Below are 23,287 nucleotides of genomic sequence, written 5' to 3'. Positions count from 1 at the left end.
AATACGAATAAATTTACACATGATAAACTATGATTTCGTCCATTGAACTGTATGCAAATAAACTATATTGGCAACACGTAGGTATAAGTAACAATTTTTTTCTATGAGAAATAACAAGTACTTTCTATAATTATAACCAGATCAATATGTATAAATGTTTAGTACGAGTTAATTTTTAATAACTGTTTTAGTTTTATAAGTACAATATTATAGAAAAGAAAAATGCATTTCATTAAATTGATTTGACAACTAACCATTTCCAATTAAATAACAATAAATACATATCTATTACTATTATATTTATTAAATAATAATAAATAATAGTATATTTATTTATTTTAATTTTAATCTCAAATTGTATTAATTGTTGACGTTACTCATATCAGTAAAATAATCTATATTTATAGATTATTTCTGTACTATATCGATGATTCTTGTTCAACAATACAATTTCAATTTTAAATTTGCATAAACATTACGTTTTATACTGCGAATATGTGTCTATTTATTTTTTAAATCGATGACGTACAGTTATATAATTTAAATACCCTTGGAAACCAACAAACGTTTTTATTAACGTCATAACTTGGTTAAGCCCAACAGCAATAAAACCTATTACAAACAATGTTTTAATCATAGACGAGTAGTTATACCATTATAATCTCATTTCATAAAAAAAAAACTATGAATACTCTTATTGATTTTTAAGCTTGTTACACATAATGATAACCTTACAATATTGTTTCAATACACGCTTGTGTCGATTACATGTAATCATCCGCGTTGATCAAAATATAGTATATTGTCTGATAAAATTGCGTATATACGAACGGCGTATGTATCGATATCAACAATTGATTTTTTTAAGACTACAATATTTTAGCCAAAACTTTCATTTTTTCATTCGTAATATCTGTTTGTAGATATAATGGTACAAATGTTTACGGGTTAATCATTATTCATTTGTACGGAAAAATACACAATAATAACTTTGAATTGATAGTTAAGCCTTAAATGCATTGTGCTCGACAAAGGTCTCCCTCTGTTGTGTTCGTACAATACAACATCGTCATATTATGTTAACAGCGCACTGCTGGACGTTGACTAATAAAAACGAATACAGCGCACCTAACCAGTTTAACGTAGGCTCGCATACAATTATATTATCTTGATTAGTTAAACTAAATCTTCTTTTAAGTGAACGAGCTTCTCTGTAATACGCGAAACGGACGATAAGGATATTACCACGATGATTTGAAATCGTATGACAAAAATTATACAATCTGTTGACTCGAAAATCCGTAATAGCCACATATGTCATCATATACGTCTGTTTATTATATATTATATAGGTACCTATTATAATATAACGATCTATGTTAAGTGTAATACTATATATACTATCACTGCTCACTTATAATAACGCCGCAAACGCGGAATTAAAATCTGATATTTTTTGTCGAACAGGTATAAATTAATATTATTCAATTCTCGCGTGTTTACGTAAGACAATAATATTATTTAAAATATTGCTGCAGACATTTATTTATTTATTTATTTTCGTATATTCGTCGTACTTACGTCGTTCGTATGAGATGTGTACAATACAATATTATATACTTGTGGTACGATAAACCATATTATTAAACGTACGCTATAATATACAAATACAATACATAATAAAATATTATAATATTATTATAATACACGAACGAGCGCCGCGGTGCACACGATATGCTATACCTACGCAATCAAGTTCAACCGTACAGCCATTAGCCTTGTTATAGTTGTTAGTAGTCAATAAAAACAAAAATTTGCGAAAACAAATTATTCTGCGTACGGCACAAATATATATATATATATATATATATATATATGCGGTATGGTATTATAGTAATAATAATAAAACATTGTTTAGAAAACCTGACGATTTTTAGCGTCGCCTATTCATGTCAGACCGTTGGCGCGCGCACATATAGCCGTTATGAAATGTATACTGTATACGTATATAACGCGATCGCGGTATTACAGCAACCGTCCAGATTGTAATGTAATAATATGATAATCAAACATGACGATAATTTGTGACGGATTTTAGAGGCATATAGAACTGTAGACACATTATAATATATAATATAGTCCCGTGGCCACACCTACGACGACGACGACGACGACGACGGTGGTGCGCGGATTATATAAGTATGCCCCTTATGTGTATTTGCAACGAGAAAATAATATCATGTCCGATATAGGCACTTCGAAAGAAATCGCGTATTCGCGCCGCCGTCAGGATTCCGAAACTGTTGCGTTGACTACACACGCCGAAAAACAGTGATAATCATTGTGATCATCAATGACGTACGGACAAGACGATTGTTTTGCATATATCGTTTTACGATACATAATAATAATATATAATACATATTATAACGTATAACGCGTATTTTCCCGATAATTGTACGCAAATGTCTGCTATGCCATCAACACCCTTCTAAGGTCAACCAGTTTGATACATCGACGTTAATACTATTCCAAAATAATGTATGTATAATATATATATAAAAAAAAAAAACCCCCCATAAGGAAGTAGGCGAATTATTCAAGAGATGAAAAACGTTCATGATTCATCGGACCGGCTCAACTGATTTATAACAAAACAAATCCAATAAATTACATCCATTCAGTAGTCGACCGGCAAAACTGATACACTTTTATTAAAAGTGCGCGACAGTGTTTTATTTTTATTTTTATTTTTATTTTTTATTTTACGTTACTTTTTTATTTGTAATTGTTCGTATTTTTTTTATCAATTGAAAATTACAATAAATTTATAAAAGTGTATTTAATAAAATAAAAGTGTTGAACACAATTTTCGTTTTGGATAACTATTGGATTTTATTTGGATGCCTATACCTATGTATAATCTCTATATTACACGTAAGTCATAACAATAATTCGTTTATTAGCTTCGTTTTGAGATAGCCGATAGGCACAAGAACAAAATAATTTTTAAACAAAACGATAATTAATTATTTATTTATAATAAATAATAAAAATAATAATTTTATTTTTTATTTTTTATTTTTAATTATTTCATTGTTTATTTTCCTAATAATAACAAGGATTTTTTTTTTTTAATAACTTATAATTGGTTAGAATTAAACTATTAACTGTCTTAACTTAACTCTACGGTATTATACTATAGAATTATTTCACAATGCATTAAATGTCTTCAAAAATGCTGATGAAAAATATTTTTACAAGCATAAAATGTTGTAAGAAACTTTTAGTTTAAATTTCTTGCCTTATAGTTTGTCTATTAAATTATAAAATATTAATTGAAATACAAAATACATGAATATAAGTAAAATCATTGATTTTGACTATTTAAAATATAATTTAAAAAAAATTTTATTTTCCAATTATTGTTCATAATATAATATAATTGTTCTAACCAAAGTAATAATATTGTAAAATAATGAATACATTATCAATCCATTATCGTATACAGACATATAGTAATAAATTTAATAGTTCTTTCGAGTATATTTCGCTAGTATATAATTCATATATATATATATATATATATATATATACATATTTAATACTGTTAACACATGAGTACATGACAATAAATAAGTAGTTATGACAAGTGAACATATTTTATAATAATCAACTCGTCTGCTAGCCCCATGATGAACTTGAAACACTAATAGGAAGTAAATGGCGACATACGTTCTTAGAGTCATTGAAAATATAAATGTAATCGTTCAACGAACATAATAAAATTGTTAAACTATAAACTATAACCGGATATTTCCTTAACTAAACAGGAAGTGCTAATGAATAATAATATATCAAGGTTAAGAGTTGGGCCTTAAGGGATGTCTTGGCATTTTGGTGACGCACAACTATTCGGGGATAGACAAACGAATTAAAAAAATACGTGACAGGGGAAACTTTGTGGTAGTTAGTAACTATATTTATTAAGTAGCGATATAGTCTAACGCTCTGACCGTGACCCGAATTTGCAATAATTCTAATGAAACAGGTTAGACATCATAGTTACAGCCAAAACATATTATTCACGTGAAATTCTATAATATTTTAAAGACCGTCAATACGCGTATTTGTTGTATTATAACCTATAGGCCCGCTATTACACGAAAACGTTTGTCAATAGTACACGCGTATTGTAGACGGAACCAAAAATATGCGCGATAATGGTGGTAATAGTAGCGGTGTAATACTTTAATGGGATTTGTTTTCGTTTAATTAATATTATCTAATTGACAATATTATTCGTCAACTTCGTTGCGTGTTTTAGCGTATTTTATCTGGAGCAGTGACTTTTTTTTATAAACATTGAACATTACATGGTCGAGGTTAAAAACTAGAATATAATATTAGCTTGAAATAACCATAAAATAAATATATTTATAAATTCCTATATAAAGCATTTACAAGTATTACCTCCTACTACTATGGTCCATGACATTCAGTTTTTACGTATAGGCTTTGGTATTCAACATATTTCATTGCAATTTATATTTCTCATATCACTGCTAAAATTACATTCAATATAAGACAAACCAATAAATCGACTTAAAAAATATATTATGTGTTTTAAACGAAAAAGAATTTTTGTAACGATTTCAATAATTTTATCGTATTTTTCTTGGTTCAATCTTTTTAAACATTAAGTTATTTAATATATTATATTATGATATATCTATTTAATAATGTAGATAATATGTGTACACTATGTAATATACCAGCATATACTTACACTATTGTATAATTAAAACTAATCTATTAATAAAAAAGTACAGGAAATAAGCATGGTAAATACTCAGACGAAATTCACTTTAGTTGCAGATCCAAGTGGTACTTGCCAAAAAACCAATAATTTTTAATATTATACTATAATTTATTTGCTAAAAGTGCGCCTTTAGATTTAGACACATTATAAGACAAAATCGAAACAATCAGAACTAAGTTGGAAATTTAGAATAGGAGTATCAACGAGAATGGTGACACTTACGTCACTAACTATATACGTAATATCACACTATTTAATTTAACTAATATTTTAGGCATGTTTTATAAGTTAATAAAAAAAACACTGTGTAGTCTTATAAATATTTATAAGCACATCCCTTCGATGTAGGAATTTTTCTAATACAAACTTTGATTATGTAACTCATACAATACGTATTTAGCTCACAATGCAAATAAATAAATACAATATAATAATAAAATACCTGTATCCTGTGAATCCAATCATTTTAACGAATATCGATTATAATAAAAATCATATAATACGCTAACCATATTTTTAGTGTTTAATTACATGGTATTGCTCATAATTAAAAGTTAACACCAACACGCTAAATTAAAAATAATTATCAGAATTAATAATAAACACTGAAATAAGGTAAGCATTGTGGAGAAATGCTATTGGTGTTTGAGTCTTTCTAACACATAACATTTCATAAAAACAAATATCGTACATGACATTTTAACGCGTATTTCTTAAACACAAAACGTAACTCTGTATCGTTATAATAGTTAAATAGTAATTTTTTATTCTAAAGATAACGCTAAAATTACTTGATTTGATATATTGTATAAATTACGATACGCAATTAATATTTTATATATTATACTTCATCACTTGTCGTCAAAGGAAAACTATAAACGTTGATAGTATAAGAGTTTAATGTTTAGCAAAAATTGGTTCATTTTATATTCGCGTTTTATTTAAATAATAATACCAAATCAATGAATTTAAAAATCCGTTAACTTATACCTTCAGGGTTACATTAAAATTATTTTTTTTTTAACTATTAACTTTAATTAAATAAAAAATACTCTCTCTATTGTATAAAAATATTATAGTTTTAATTTTGATAATGGTGAGTGAAGCAAAGAGGAGCTAAGTCCCCTAGCCATGAATACAATATTATAAAATGTATCCATTACAAAGATTGAATACTAAACATATCTTTTGAAACAGTTTTTATGATCCATATATGTTAAGAAAATCCATGAATTAATTATTTTATTTAATGATTGGAAATAAGAATAAATAATTTTTTATGATTATGTACTACTAAAAGTATAAATAGTACTTCGGTTTAAATAATTTAACTAGTAATTAATTGTTGACTACCTTCAGTTTAATTTTTTTTTTTTTTTTGCAAGCACTAAAATATTAATTTCCATCGGCAATAATTGATTCTTCATTATTTGATAAATATATGTATATTATTTTTTTATAATTATTGAACTACCTATCTAAACAATATTTTCATCATTTAAATAACGTTTATAAAGGTAAACAAGTAAATTAATTTAATTATAAAAATGAAAACTTTTTCAAATAAAGAATAAACAGTTTATGAAAATAAACCCGGTATTTTAAGTTGTATAAAATGAAGTGCTTATTATTTTTATTAACGATTATTGGTAGTGATTATAAATTAGGAATATTAAACCGAATGGTAATCAAGAATGCATAACCGATTGTCGAATGGCAAATCAAAAGGTCACAATGAACAAATTATAATGTTTCATTTTTTAATCGATATCCTAACAGTATGTATTAAAATGCATTAACGAATCAGTAAATACCTATAAATCAGATGTGCACAATAGACTGAAAATCGTTCTCAGTATTGTAACGTCGGGATATTATATCGATATGTCAATTATGCTTGGTATGGTTGTCCTAATATAGACATTTAAATACTTACTGTATTTTCGATATTTTTATTTTGTACCGCTCGAAAAAAGATGATCAATTTATTTAGTACCGACAAAATCAACTAAACCTACACACAATCATATATATTGTGCATACGCATTAGGTATAAAATATATTATGTAGTTAATAACGTTCTGATTATTCAGCTGTGATATTCTTGTTGTTTTGATGAAAAAAAAAACTGGATAAATCGACAAATCGAGTAGTTTTTCAAGAGGTTTAAAATGCATTCGGAACCTGTGCGTCTGCTGTTACTTACATCACAAAATGTATTCTACACTTCCGTATGTGAGCGAACACGACACGTCGTGTTATACAAACATAATTGTTCGCATCGGTGTTTTTTTTTCCATGAGAGTCGATTATTTTCACAACGCGATTATACTATAGGCGAGTGTAAAAGTGTGTACCTGTAATAAATTGTATATTGCATTATACGTCACGTCGTGTACGGCCGGAGAAATGATCCGTTTACGTTCACACGAGCCATAATATCGTTACCGATGTACACATTATGCTCGTTTAACAAAATGTAATAATATGTGTCGAAATGCGTTCCATTACGGGCGGATAAACAATATTTTACGTCGAGAAGGATGTCGCGTTTACCGCCTCGAATAGAAAATACCCACAACTTGGTCTTTATCAACGCGCGCTTTTATCGACTATACATATAATACAGGCGCGTCCGAAATAACGACACGCGTATAACCGACCAACAACACATAGTGTCCCACACGTGGGTTCGCTCGGTTGATGTCGTCAGCAAAAATAATTCCGAAATTGATGACCCAAATACAATTTGTTTTATACTCTCGATCCATATTATTGTGCGTCGCTAATCACCTCCAAGTTTATGTGGCAAACGTGTAAACACAAATAATGTATCCGCCCGTTAATAATAATGTCGTCCGTTTTTCTCGATTACAGTATCGGACACGCTTGAGGTGGCTGCCCGAGTGCACAGCGAATGGGATGCGAGATCATCGTACGAATATATCACATATTTTGCACGCGTTCAACGATTCCCGCCGTTGACAATAAACGACGAAAATGGGCTTAACGCCGATCAAGTTACCGTACCAGTCAGCCAAAAACCGTCTGTTCGGCGTACAGCCGCGGATGTCGTCCAGCTTTCAGCAAATACCCACTTTCAACATAAACGACCCGTATAGCAATGAACGTCAATCGAACCGACGAACTAGCAGACGAAATGGGTTACCTATCAACATGCTCGTCTCCCAGCAAAGGAGGATCAGCAACAGTGAGTACCGATTTGTTTTTCCTAGTCGTTTAAGATTACAAACTTTAATTGAGTATAAATAGGAAAAAATTGAAACGCGTTAATATACCCGTACCTATAGTATTATGTAAATAGTACATAAAGAATATTATCGCAGCAGGAATGCTGTATTTAATAGAATAAAACCAAAAGTATATACTGTATTTTCTCTTCAATATCTCAGTATACCCATATCTTACTGTTATATTATTGTCTATTGCAATATAAAGCATTACACGCTTCAAGCTATGTTTTTAATCATTCTTTTGACATGCCTACTGTGATAATCATATTAACTTTTGAATAGGGACTATATAATAAGATTATTTAAAATGTGTCATATCCTAATTCAACCTAAACCTACCACTCTATTTTAAACATCATAAATAATAGCCTAAGTGTTATTTAATATTTTTAATTTTAAGATAAAAATTAAGAATTTATTAAACAACCTCAATTTTACACATCTATATGTAGAATTTGTTTTATTTAAAAATATGTATTATAATATCCCCAGTAAATCTTATTAAATTATTTTAACCTACATAAAAAAGTGTTTTCTATGAAAATAATTTTCGACTAAATGATTTGTTAATATTGCATAAGCATTAAAAAAGTCTATTCGTTTCACATTTGTAAATAAGTGTTTCATGTGTTTTGCAAATATAATACTCCCAGTAAAGATTATATTATATACCTTCAAATTAATTTTATTTTTAAATCGCATAATTTTATTTAAACATTAATTATTATTAATATTATTTTTTATTTTAATCAGCCATAACTTATAATTATACAACATATACCAAATACAAACGTATAAAAAATGTATCGAGAAGTTAAATCAGGAAGAAAACTCAAGAAAACATTGGTTTTTTTTTTTAATTAAGGATTATTACCCAAGAAATGACCACAAAACCAACAGACATAACCGAGAGAATGGAGGAGAAAGAGAGAGAGAGAGAGCTATTACCTCAATATCAACCGTCACCACGAATCACTCTTGAATAATTCTAGTGCACTAGACCGTACAGTATTCTATTCTTACGGTTCATGATAAATTTCAAAATATACCTAGTTTTACGTCATAATATATAATATAATATTTTATTAATGTACTTATTATTATTCTTATAAATATTGAAACTCATTCCATTGCCGTATATAAATATGAGTTTGCGGTGAAGAGTTTTTTCTTAATTAATTTTAAGTCAACCGACAATGTCTAGACTTCGGTTACATTTCACTAGATTTTTGAAAGAGTTCGACAAACTTCTAGAATTACTTGTTTACGATGAGATAATACGTTTAGTAGGTCACCGGGAAATAAAAATCGAGAGTACCGTGAGCGTTCGTCAACAGAACGAGCTGATCAGCTGGACCCGGTTTATCAACTCTGCCCTATTACATAGCCATATGTGTGCACTGTGCAGTGTGCTACATGCCTACATATTATTGCAGTGCATAATGACTGGAGGAAGTTTTGAACATTTCATTGTGATATTACGTAAGAACTATTGACCGGGAAACGTAGGATAACTGCTGGTCAATCGAATTTAAAATGAGTAGTCGAAAGGTAGGTAGGAGAAAGTGATAAAAGTTAGTACCTACCTATACGCTTGCATTATGATTATACAAATTCAGGATTGACACACTTTTGGCGGAATTAAATATTCATCGATTTTAGAATGATATCGATCAACGTTTGTTCTCTAAACGCACATCACATAAGAACAGCAATATTTATGTTATCTGATAAAATGAAACATAGTATGTTATATAAAAGCGATAAATATATTGACCAAACATCGTTTTGTACATAAAAATATACGGTTTATACGAATATTATTTTATATATTTTGTATGTATATTGTATACTTGTGTAACTCGAAATCTAGCCTATTTTGTCGGGTACGCTGTATGATTATTCATAATGTACTAAACGCATATTACGTTATCACGAGGAATTGAGAATACCTTGTGACATCGGACATTGGTGCTGTTATTAAACATGCTTATTAGACCGAAACATAAACCTACGCAATGAGCATCCAACTAGGGAGTTTTAAGATTTCAACCATCATAATATGAATAATAAAGTACCTATTTGAGTTGTACCAACTGCAGTTCTTTGTGTATTTTTTTAACAAGTGTGCTAGCTGCAACCTAAACTAAATATCTACCGACTATATATTATTTTTTTAACTTGAAGAAATATTGACACGATCAAAAGTTACGTCTAAAAATACGTAAAATATCTATTATAAAAAACAAATATTATGTAAATATAAATTTTTCATTTAACTTATTATTAATGCAAATAGCTTAATTATTTTCGAAAATATTAGACGCTACTAATCACAAGATGTATTATTTAAAAAAATTAATTTAATAAAAATTATAAAATATATGAAACAACTATAATATGGCCTATATGCCCATAATAAATAACAAAAGTATTTACGAGCAAACGTTAGTGCATTGATCATTGTTAAAAAAAGTCATATCGGTAAAGTAAAAGTATCGGTAATACTTTTAAACTTTTTGTAGACATTTAGATTAACTACTAAACATATTCTAACAACAATGATTTCAACATTTTGAAATATGTTCATTTTATCTTGTCACTTATTGTATAATTAGATAAATAAATAATTATTTTATACACCTTGTTTGTGGTACAAGCGTTCATTAATCATGACCGCGAAATATTATGATCTTCACCGAACCATGGAAGTTATATACAATGGATGTATGTCGAAATATACATATTATACATAGTTTTAAGTTAACTATATCATATGATACAATGATAATAACAAAATAGAATGTAATAATAATTACATTACTTTGAATTAATTAATAATCATTTGATTGAATTTAACTGTAATTACTAATTACACGTTTTTGTTAAAGTTTTCATATGATAGTTAATATAGTTATAAATTCACGATAAATAATAATATATACATATTCAAATTTTTATTTTCTTGTTATAAATAGCATGGTATAAAATTAATCAACTATTATTTTAACATTAAAAGCAATAAATTAAAATTTCACTCTGCAGTTTGTTACTTAATACCTTACCTACTGATATTACAGGTGTACCTATTGATATGTATTCATATTGATTTTATTTTTATTTTCGCAATGACCAATTGTAATGTTGTTAATGTATGTCTGGGAACTAAAAAAATAACTTTTACAATATCATAATATTAAAAAAATTGTTCATTAATTACTATATTGGTGTTAAATCACGAAAAACTGTTCTTTTAAATATAACGTTTAGTTAGCATATAATTAATTAAAAATTAATTATAAGTCAGTCTTCACTATATCACGAAAAATATATAAATAAACTTCAAAAAAAATTCCGCTCACGATCGTTGGGACCATAACACATTAATGCGATGAAGGTAATGGGTTATATATTAACATTTTATATAGGTAGGTAATAATAATTATAATCATATGAAATATATGAAACCAATAATTTATATAATTTATATTTCGGTATTTTAAAAAAAATCCAGGTATTATTAATAAACCAAATCAAAAATCTGATTGGCCAACTGTTTATTATTTTGTAGAACCAACAGTTATTTAAAAAAAATCTATCTAGCCGGAAAAAATTTTTAAAATTTATAAACTATTTCACTTGCCAAAAACTACATTAAGCGACAGTTTGTTTCAGAATAGATCTCACATAGTTATGTTAGAATTAAATTAAAATTTAATTAATGATATGTTTATAAAGTATAATAATAAATCTAAAAGTGTACTTAAAATTTGTTTCAGGTCGACTAGCGGTCATCATATTTGGCGTTGTAGCTTTATTAGCTGGACTAATACTCTCTTCAGTTCCGTGGGTTCATTATATAATTTTAAAGGTATTTTCACAATAGCAATCACATAAGAATATTAGAAATAACGCTACAGGTGCTTCTAACACAATAAAAATAATTAATAACTAAACAATTGAAATCGCAGAGAATGTCCAAATTCAAATATTTGTGCATTACAAAACAATAAATACTAATTACCAACATAAACGTGTAAAGAAAAAATATGTACTGAACTTTCTATTAAAAAAGATATTTTAAATACATAATATCATCTTGATAATATAATCTGATTTTACATAATGTTCGGTGTTTATTCATAGTGTATAACTATAGGATTACGAGGATATGATAATTGTTAAGTGTGATATTAAATATCACAACTATCGATGATAGTTTTTAATTTGACGTTAATAATTATAGTGTATAAACATATATATACATATATTATAATCTTCTTAATACTGCACATTCAGTAAATAGCCAATAAAACCATTGTCCATGACACAATAAACAAAAAAAAAATCTATTGATTATTTTAATTTTTAAATTCATTGTAAAATATGTAAAATTTTGAACATTTTTATTCATTTACAATTCAATACCAAAAAATATCCGATTTATAAAATGTATTTATTTATTATTTTAGTTTAGGTTAGGTATTTATGATTTTTTGAAAATTTTTTAATAAAATCAACGATTAAATTGGACTTCTACAAACGAAACACTTGAAATCTTATCTATCTTCTTTACGCAGATTCTTATTCACATGCTTCAACTAACACGTTTAGTATTATACAATAAAATATTTAATTTAGTTCAAATAATTAAATTAATTATTATTTATTTATATAAATATATATTGTCCACGACTAAACATATTTCTTAAATTTTAATACATTTATAGAAAAATTAAACTTGTTTTAAATTTTAAATATCATGAGATGTATTCTGCAAGTTTATTTTACGTATACAATTTATTTGTCTTATTAATCAGTTTATTTATACTAATATTTTTTTTCAAAAACTAACTATTAATATTTAACACAATTAAAATGTAAAATATTTCATTTCTCTTGTTCAATTTTATTAATTTATAACTATTATTATATTTTAGAACTTAAAAATATGGAATGGAACTTTAAGTTATCATTACTGGCAAAAACCTGGCGTATTAAGACTGACAAAAGTATTCATATTCAATGTCACCAATCCCGATGGCTTCTTGCATAACGGCGAAAAGCCAAAACTTCAAGAAATTGGTCCATTTGTTTATAGGTAAGTTTTTATTTAAACAACGTGTTTTATTCAAGAAGATAAACTAAAAATATTGTTTGTTTGAGCTCTTTTAAGCATAAAAATATTATTTTTTTTTTATCATTAGTTTAAGACGTTTGGCTAATTAAAAGAAAGTCTCAAGTTAAATAATAGAACTGGAATTAGATAAATAATAGTTTACAATTTTCAAATTTTAAATGAATAACATACTAATTATATTAGTGCGTAATTTTTAATATCTGATAGTTAACACTATGTATAGATAGGTCACCTATCATATAGGCAGTTAAAATAACTATACCTTTTTAATGCAAAATGCTATGTCAACAACTATTTAGTTTACGTTCTAATAATAGTTATATACTTCAAACATTTTAAATAACAATGATATAAAATGTGTACGTTCACTTTATACCTAAAAACCTTGCTAGAAAATATCGAAGAAGAAATTAAAAAATAAATATCCACATAGTGGTTTTTTTTCAAAACTCGCATTGGAAGGCCTAATTACACAATAAATTAAACACTATAATTGTTTTAAATTTTGGTCTTGGAGTTAATATTATTCATAACGATCGATAATTCAAAATTAATTTAGTAAGTGTTCTAATAAGTATTAATTCACGGTGATATTATTACACGTACGAGAAAATTATTTATCAAATTAATTTAATACAATAAATTTAGCTTGATAACTGTTGTCTAAGCAAGATATTAGCGTAATAATTTATGAGCTAACTGCTATATCCCAATTCAACTTATAATTTTCTTAATAAATGTGGAATCCTTGAAAACTATCTTCTCGTGAATCTTCTATTTGTTAAAGATAACATTTTGATAAAACTATTATATCAACAGCATCTCATATGTACGCCCTTGTACTGAATTGCATAAATAATAATAGTAGTTCTATACCTAATATATTTGTATGAAACTATGAAACAAACCCCTTTACCTAAATGTCAAGAGAAAACGTAAAATTTGTAATATTCTGTTACGTGACTATACAAAATTTTATTTTTCATTTATGTAGATTCTAAGTACGTAATAATTTATTTACACAATAAATTATTTTATTAAGTTGTATCATCATTCTATTATTTGTATACAATAATGTTATTCTTGTAGGTACGCTAGATGTTTATCAAATACATTTTTAAATTACGATAGAATATTAGATATTATTATACTATTATGGATAATTAGTTTTCAATGATCTAAAATCAAATCCTATCGATTTATACAATTATTGGAGCTTTTTTGTTTAAAAAAATTAACATGAGTATTACTTAACAACAAATGTCGTTATAATTCGTTTTTCATATAGCCATATAGGTAGTTAGGTACACAAATGTTTTGTAAAATATCATTTGATTCCATAGTTTGTGTTCATTCATAATAATTATTTATTTACTTTTATTTGATGCATAAAATAATATTATTTTCACTACTATGAAATGCAATATTAAAGAGTTTTTGAAAAAAAAAATAGCAAATTATTTTAGTTGGATTAAATACAAATGAATAGTTGTCAAACATCGCAATTAATTATTATTAGTTAGTTATATTTATATTACCTATATAATAAAAAAACAATATATGTAATTTATGTAATTTATACTAACCAAAATGTCATTAAAAATAATAAAACTAATATAAATTCGTATACATACCCTGATATAATTTAGGACAATAGCAGTATTAGAGGCTTAATTAACTATTTTTTAGTCTCAGCTTGACTAATCTTTAGTAAACTAATATGGAGTTACTAAGAAGTATGCAAACTTAGTTATTGTACTCTATAATCTATATTAATATAAATTATCAAAATAAAACGTTTGTTTTTATAATTTTTATAAATTATAAACATTATAGATACTTAATAATACAGGTATACAACTTTACATAGAATAAGACTGTAAAAAATTAGCGATGCTAGTCAAATTAAAGAAATTTTATAATCGTTTTAAGATCCACAACACTTATTGATTTATTTTACAATTTCAACTAATTGTATTCGTATTAAGTAAAATCTTATTGAGAGAAATTATGGTGCAGATAAACTGTGATTTAACACATGTTATAGGCTTTTCATTTATTTAAAATCCGATAACATATTTATGACCCTGGATGTAACGTCTTTAGTAAAAGTAAAATTGGAAAGACCCCACCACGTGTTGTAATAAAACTGCTTTATTTTTCTTGGGGAACTTCACGTATCACGTCTGCATAAGACGCTTACCGTCCTTGACCCGAGCCTCAGGAATTTAGTTGTTTTTAGTAATAATATTTGTATTAGTTCATCAATACCTAAGGGGATTGCAAATTGATATACCTACACATATTACTGTATAATATATTTATTAGTAATCAAGTACTAATTTGAGAAAAATGATTAAAATGCAGAATATATTGCTAACGCTTATGATTATGATATAATATTCTACTTACTTAACCTAAATATTAAAAATCGTTTTTGTTTGCACGAAGCATTTCAAAATTTAGTTTTAAACAATTCTCGTGAAGATTTTAATAATTTAATATTAGACTAATATAAACGATCATATATATTTTGCCTTAAGTGTACAAACTAATATGTACTTGCAATATTTAAAAATTAAATTAATTTAATCATAGTAACTTAAAAGTTGATATAACAATGACATCAATGATGATTAGCTACAAATGGCAATGTGCAACGATGGATAACAACAGTATGAAGCAAGTGCCTTGGAGAAAGTGGTCAGAACCTTTCCTATATAAGATTATTACATTGCTGTAATGCTGTATGATCTAGATAGTGGCCACAGAGGCTGCACAATGAATCAAACGTGACGTAATATGGACCATACGTTAAGAACGTTAACATTAAACTATATACTTCAAATAAATTATTATTAGTTTCTTATGATGAGTAGGTATTATGTTATGATTACCTAAATTTGTAAAATCAATATATTTTATTCTTATTATATAACATACGATTATTTAATTTAAGCAATCCGTAAAATTATTACCTTGTTATTTTATACGAATGGTATAATTTTTAATTATGTTATTTGTGTTTGTATACGCCTGTTAATAATTTATGGTATGCAGAAATTCATAATACGTACGCCATGATGTGTCAAACAAATGTGTAATATTATTAATTTTATTTGTATTTCGTATCACAATTATCGTGCAATAGTTATTTCTGTAAGAATATTTCGTATCGTATATTTGTGTACCGTTCACTATAATTTGCTTTTAGAGTATGAAATTTAAGTAAAGTTCTATTATAGAACCCAATCCGATAGATTCCTGCGGTCTATCAATAGTACTTGAATAGATAACAGTACGGTTAATTTCAGTACAGTTCCTGTGTTTTCTGCGTACAAAAATGCAGAAATATAATTATCCAATCCGTTATTATATAATCGTACTTATAATTTAAAAACATTACCTTCAACACAAATCAGAATGATTAGAAGGCCATAAAATTGAATAACTGTGTATGTCCTTTCATCGTTATGTCATTCGTAAAAAACACCCCAGGTAGTCTAGTATTATTGTGAATCTCTTACACATATTGATAATTCAAAAACCGATTAAATAGCTTTCATAGTTTCATCAATGATACAAGTTTAGAAAATACGTTTACAATCTCAACATCTGTGAAAATCATGTTGTTAGATGACCGATTATAATAAGTAGTTTCTTATTCGTCCATTAGAAATCAATAGGCTATATATATATATAGGTACAAACAAATACTTTTAACAAAACATAACGAACGTTTGAATGTAATTTAATAAATGGTTAAAAAATAATAAATAAAAATAATATTACTTATTATGTTGGGGATAAGGTATAAAGCAGTATAACGCTTTTAATAATCTCGAAATAAAAAAAATATATTTTGTCGGATTCAAACATTTTATTTATAACCCTCAGTATATTTTATAATTTATGCCACTACTCGAATAATTATTGATAACCGCATAATACTAAAAATTAAACAATGAATTTACTAATTAATTTTATTAAATTGTATAAATACTATTATATTATAAAAATAATTATGTCTAATTGCTTTCAGAGAAAACATGGAAAAAGTTAATATTCATTTTAACAACAACGGTACAGTGACGTACCAACATAAAAAAATTTTAGAATTCATGCCACATCTTTCAGTTATCAAAAATGATGAAATCAAATTAACTGTACCAAATATTCCCTTATTAGTAGGTTTTTGAAAATTTCTAAATTTAATTAATTTATAATATTCATAAATAATTGTTTTATAATTTTAGACATTGACTACTCAAGCAAATAGTTTACCGTCAATATTAAAAAGTTCACTTTCGGCAATTTTAAGGTTTTCTGGTTTGACCCCGTTTAAACATGTTACCCCACAACAATTAGTTTTTGGTTATGATGATCCATTAACTTCTCTAGCAAACACATATTATCCAAAAGGAAAACGACCGCCCAAAAAAATGGGTCTTTTCTTGATGGTATGTTTGTGATTAATATTTTTTTCTATTAATATATATTTTGAAGACTTAATAATAATATGATGAATACAATTTTAGCGAAATGGTACACTAGATGAAGTTTCCACAATATACACTGGTCATAACGGAATGGAGAATTTTGGCCTTCTCAATCGTATAAATGGAATGGAAGAGCTACCGTTTTGGAAGGGATCTTGTAATTCTATTAGAGCATCTGAAGGTAAATATACAATACATAAAATAGTTGGTTTCTGTATATTTTTTTTTTTATTATTAATTTTAAGTGTAAAATGTAGATTTCTATCATGATAAACACGTCGTAACTGTTGATTTTTCAACAGACGGTGCATACATGTAGGTGGAAAATTAATTTTTAATTAGTTTTAATTTATTTATCTTTATAAATAGTGTTGAGATGATTAAAATCGATTAATCAAGATAATATTAATTAGAATTTAGATAAAAATATAGTAACGCTATATAATTAATACGGACGTATTAATAAAAGTTGGAGACATGACAAAAATAAAAAGATTAAGCATGAAATAATACGTAATGTTGTCAATTTATCATTTTACATATTTCGCACATAAACAAAAACAAAAATCATCAAAATTTTTCAATTTTTTTTTTTATTATTCATGACTGATTATGTATAATTAAGTAGTATTAAATGTGAAAGAATATATAACCGTGACTGGCGTGACTACGGGGTAGTTTTGGAAAAGCAAAATATATGAATTTTTTTTTTAAATTTTTACACAATTGTATGGGTATTATATTACTTAATAATATACACGGTGTTTATACTCTAGGTTAGATTATGTTGTGTAATATAATATATAAAAATGAATTTAAAAACTACTGAACTATTTTCAATAAATTATTTGAGACCCGGAAGTTATTTAAAGCTTATTTTTTCAACCCTATAGTTTTATATAGAATAACTCACATCTCGCACATATGTATTTAATTTTGACTCACAAAAATCTAATATATTTGTATTTATTGATAAAAAGTTATATCAATATTGTAATTGATTAAAACATTGATAGTGATTGAAAAATATTATACCTTCGTCCACTCTTGAACCTTGAAACAGAACCTATAACGTGAATATACATTATACTTATATAATTTATGGCCATCTTGACGATTATGCCTGATAGTAATTCGAAATTAAAACATTTAGTATGTTTAGTTTTTAAAATTTATTTGAAGGTTCTAATCAAACTTATTCAATTTAGATATTTTATAATGAGTTTTTATTTAGCTGGTGTTAATATTATTTCTAAATGTATTTTATATAAATTTACTAAATTTAACTTAAAAATAAGTTTATTTAGTAATTAAGTCTTGTATCTAATACAAAACATAATTTAATTTATTTTCTATATCTAAAATTCATTTTAAATATTGTATTTTAGGTTCGTTTTTCCCGCCAAGAGAATTTACAAAGTCTGATTTAGTACACGTGTATGACAAAGATTTATGTCGAGTATGGGCACTTAGGTACCGAAAAGATGTGATCAAAGATGGTATTACAGCAGGGTACTATACACCTGACGACAATCTTCTAGAAACTGTTGAAAAAAATCCTGAGAATTCATGTTTTTGCGAAGACAACACTGACTGCACAGTTAAAGGGTTGCAGTACATTGGACCTTGTCAATTTAGTAAGTGAATCTGCAGAATAATCTGCTTAATTTATTCTGTAGTTATTAGGTAAATAAAAGCTTAAGATAGTATTTTTTTATCAATAATACAGACAATTTTAAATACAAATTTGTTTAATTTTTGATATCTATAGATGCTCCAGTTTACTTGTCTTTTCCTCATTTCTACAAAGCTGATCCAAAACTTTTAGAAGACGTAGAGGGTCTTTCACCAGATCAAGAAAAGCATGAAACATTCTTAAAAATTCAACCCGTAAGTACTTTGATATTTATAAACTAAAATTGTATTAACTATTCTGCCTACATTAATAACTTTTCATTTATTTAAAAATATAAATTTATGCTGATTGTAATTATATAAAAATAAAAGTTATTTTTAAAAATTTTAAATTAATTCTTTATTAGTTGAAAAGTGAAGATAAATAAATTCAAACTACCTAATGGTAATAATATTATTATTGGTTAATTCCAGGGCCAATTACCTAGTCTGTTCCACTCCTCCAAAAAAAAAAGTTCTTAATTAAAGCCTGAAATTGAAAAATAAGTTCACTATCGATTGGTAAACTCCAAATAAATATATGTCTAAACTATTTAAATATTTATTTAATAAATTTAGCCTTTTCAAAATAAAAATACCTAACACAAAAGTTTAATTGGATTTAAAATTAAAAACAAACACATTAATTAATCTTTATATCTATTATATTGTACCTATTCAGGAATATTTTAAACAGCGTGTGGTTTACGATAAAAACGTATTATGTATTATACAACGTTATTTTATATTGTTTATAGAGACTGGGAGTACCATTAGAAGCCCGTGTGAAAGTCCAACTCAATTTGAAAGTTGAGCAATCCAATATTTACCCAACGTCCAACTTCAGAAGTATTACATTCCCGATTATGTGGCTTGAAGAGGTAAACAAAAATAATGAAATTCAAACGAATTCGGTGTTATTTTAATGTAAATAGCGCAAGTTGTATTAACATTTATGATTATCAATTAGGGCGTAAGCGACTTGCCGGAAAACATTCATCGATGGATTTACATGGCCACCACATTCGTAGACACAGCCGTGCCGTTGTTCACATACGGTCTAATCCTCGGCGGTGCACTAGTACTGGTTGCAGTGTTTGTCCGCACATATCACCAAATCGTATTTACCCGGGAAAACATCGAACGCGGCAGACAGAGTATCCTGCGACGGGGCAGCAGTATGCTGGTAAATGGTCAACATCGGTTATTGATTGTTCGCGAATCGTACCATCGGATAAGCAACACCGTACAGGAAACCGATGTGGACGCACAACAGCTTCTATCGTGATCTAAAGACTACTTATTTCAACGTACCTATAATTATTTTGAAATTTGAAAACTTTTACCATCACATTTTCGTACAAGAGATACGAGTGATATGCTAATAAACTATTGTGTATTCTAAACTGTGATATAGATAACGAAAAAGTGCACAAATGTTTAATGTTCGTGTAGACATCAGAACAAACAAATTCTCAAATTGGACTGTGATACGAATTTTATAGATGAAGACATTTTTTTATATACATATATATATATATATATATATAGAGCGAATAAAATAAGATAAACGAAAATAATCAAACATAATTTATCAGTAGATATGCCTTGGTTTTGGGGCAGAATTAAATATTAAATGTTTTTCTACTCTTATTTAAATTTAATTGAAAAGAATCACAATTGAATTGAAATTAGGATAGAAATAATATCGTCGAGCTATACTTACCAACCGTGATATAGTTATTTTATTTATTCATTGAAGAATAAACAAACTATTGATTTAAATTAAATCAATTAAACATTAAGGTGCTCTTGTTTTATAATTTTCTGATTATATAAAACTACATACCTGTTTTTTTGAAATTAAATTTATTTTGTATTCAACCATAAATTAAAGCCAAATATCTAATGATAAAATTAATAGACTTAATTGTTAGTATCATGATAGTATTATGAATTTGAACAAAGAATTATCAATTTAGTATAATTAATTAATATGTAAATAATATAAATACATGATCTTATGTTTCTTACAAACCTTAAAATTAATAGGGCATTTATTACTTAGTTTTTTCATCATTGTTATTAATAGGACATCTTTATGCTTAGAAAAATATATTTTTGATTGTTTTCTACGTGCACACTCATTTGCTCAATCTAAAAATCAAACATCGGCAACAATTTCATCGTTACCATATTATGTACATTCGTTATTATGAAGAATGTGTTACTTATTAATTTAACACAAGATTCGACTTGTGTTTTTACTATTATTATTTATTGATATAAAAAATATGTACAGTGTAAAGTAAAATAATTTCATATTAACTTTAACTCATTTTTATGTCTAGAAAAATATGTATCAAATAATTTATAATTTGGGTAGGTGCATCGAAAAATTGATAATAGGTATAAATGACCTATGAATAAATTAACTGTCAGAATTATTATGCTATTGTAAGTTTTCGTCAGAATATAATTTATATACATTATACATATTATCCAAAGTTATTTTGTACTTTATAAACGTTTTTAATAAAATCTTTTTTAAATAATTCGAGTATATTTATTACATGATTTAATATTTAGTGCATACTTAAAATTGTTACATTTAAATATTTAATGAAAAATATTACAGGAATTCTGGTTGAACATTGGCTACTAGAACTAGACTAATAAAGATTTGTAAGATACTAAACCAGAATTTTGATCTAACTTTAAATTTTCAAAAATTTTCAAAAACTTCTAAGAAATTAAGCTCAGTAAATAAAATAATTATATATTCTAAAACTATTTTTTATTAAATAAAAAAAACTAATAATTTTCCTTTCACATCATAACAACAGAAATAACTGTAGATAAAATAAAGTTCCTATGTTAAAAAAACCACAATATTAATTAACACTACTATTATTTAATGAAGATCAAACACGTACTAGCTAATTGCTAACGTCAAAAATCATAAATACTTATTAATAACATACCTATTGCTTTTATATTAATGTATTAACTTGAGAAAAATTCTGTTGACTACATCATCTTAAAAAATTATATTTTATCATATTTTAAGCAAAATCTTTTAGGTAATAAAAGAAGAAGAAACAAAGGTAAGTTATAATAATTTTAAAATATAATTTTTAGTTTTGAAAGTATTAAAAGTTATAGTTATTAAAATAATAAAATTTATTATTATGATCTATATTCAATATGCAATATACTAAATACTCAATTTTTTTTAATCTAGACAATTGTCTACCATTGCTTTCTTTAAAAGTTAAATTCACATCCAATAATATTAACTATTATGTAAGTAAATATAAAATAATATGTACATAACATAAATATTGCAAAAATAAATAGATATTTAATAAAATATTTTTAAATATTTTATTTTCTAAAATATAAATCCTTAAATATTTAAATAGTTTACACTTAACATACTATAGTGATACCTGAGTATGTAATAAATAATAATGCAGTAAGTAATGTAATATCCATTCTAAAAATAAATCAAGAATTACGCTTATGTAAGCAAAATTGTAAATCATATTTCAATTATTGTGTTCAGGAAACGAATATAAAAATACATAAAATAAACAGTATGATGAGTATATACTGTTATGATATTACGAATTATCCAATTTTTCAATTATACATCGTAAACTATTTAAATATTTTATTTAACAATTAATAGGACATCGAAAATAGAATAATAAATGCTATAGTAAATTACATAATGATAATATTATGACTCTTGTGTATTATATAATACGTATAAATTACATAATATTTTATACTTATCTTTTTTATAATATTGTCGATTAATAGAATAATTAAAATATTAATAGGTCACACAACACTTCCTGTACATGATGATTGGCTCTCTCTCTCTAAATGT

General features: G+C 26.2%; 1 protein-coding gene across 3 annotated transcripts in view; it reads left to right on the top strand.

Moving 5' to 3' along the window:
* LOC113548829 (scavenger receptor class B member 1-like) overlaps positions 1-21,706 on the top strand; it is a 40,943-nt gene extending 19,237 nt beyond the window's left edge. For 2 of the 3 annotated variants that reach the window (XM_026949909.1, XM_026949907.1), the window contains exons 2-11: positions 7,700-8,033; positions 11,856-11,947; positions 13,017-13,177; positions 17,259-17,403; positions 17,473-17,676; positions 17,755-17,896; positions 19,104-19,352; positions 19,487-19,605; positions 20,148-20,270; positions 20,360-21,706. In XM_026949909.1, the coding sequence (XP_026805710.1) occupies positions 7,823-8,033; positions 11,856-11,947; positions 13,017-13,177; positions 17,259-17,403; positions 17,473-17,676; positions 17,755-17,896; positions 19,104-19,352; positions 19,487-19,605; positions 20,148-20,270; positions 20,360-20,677 (1,764 nt within the window). In that variant the 5' untranslated portion in view covers positions 7,700-7,822 and the 3' untranslated portion in view covers positions 20,678-21,706. Of the gene's footprint in view, positions 1-2,785; positions 2,938-7,699; positions 8,034-11,855; positions 11,948-13,016; positions 13,178-17,258; positions 17,404-17,472; positions 17,677-17,754; positions 17,897-19,103; positions 19,353-19,486; positions 19,606-20,147; positions 20,271-20,359 lie in introns of those variants that run through there. The other variant, XM_026949910.1, reaches the window with a different exon arrangement.
* Positions 21,707-23,287: the final 1,581 nt, after the last annotated feature.

This window comes from Rhopalosiphum maidis, chromosome 4 (genome assembly GCF_003676215.2).
Source record: "Rhopalosiphum maidis isolate BTI-1 chromosome 4, ASM367621v3, whole genome shotgun sequence".
NCBI lineage: Eukaryota > Metazoa > Arthropoda > Insecta > Hemiptera > Aphididae > Rhopalosiphum > Rhopalosiphum maidis.
Note: the sequence above shows the minus strand (reverse complement) of the source record. Positions and strands in the feature narration are given on the sequence as shown.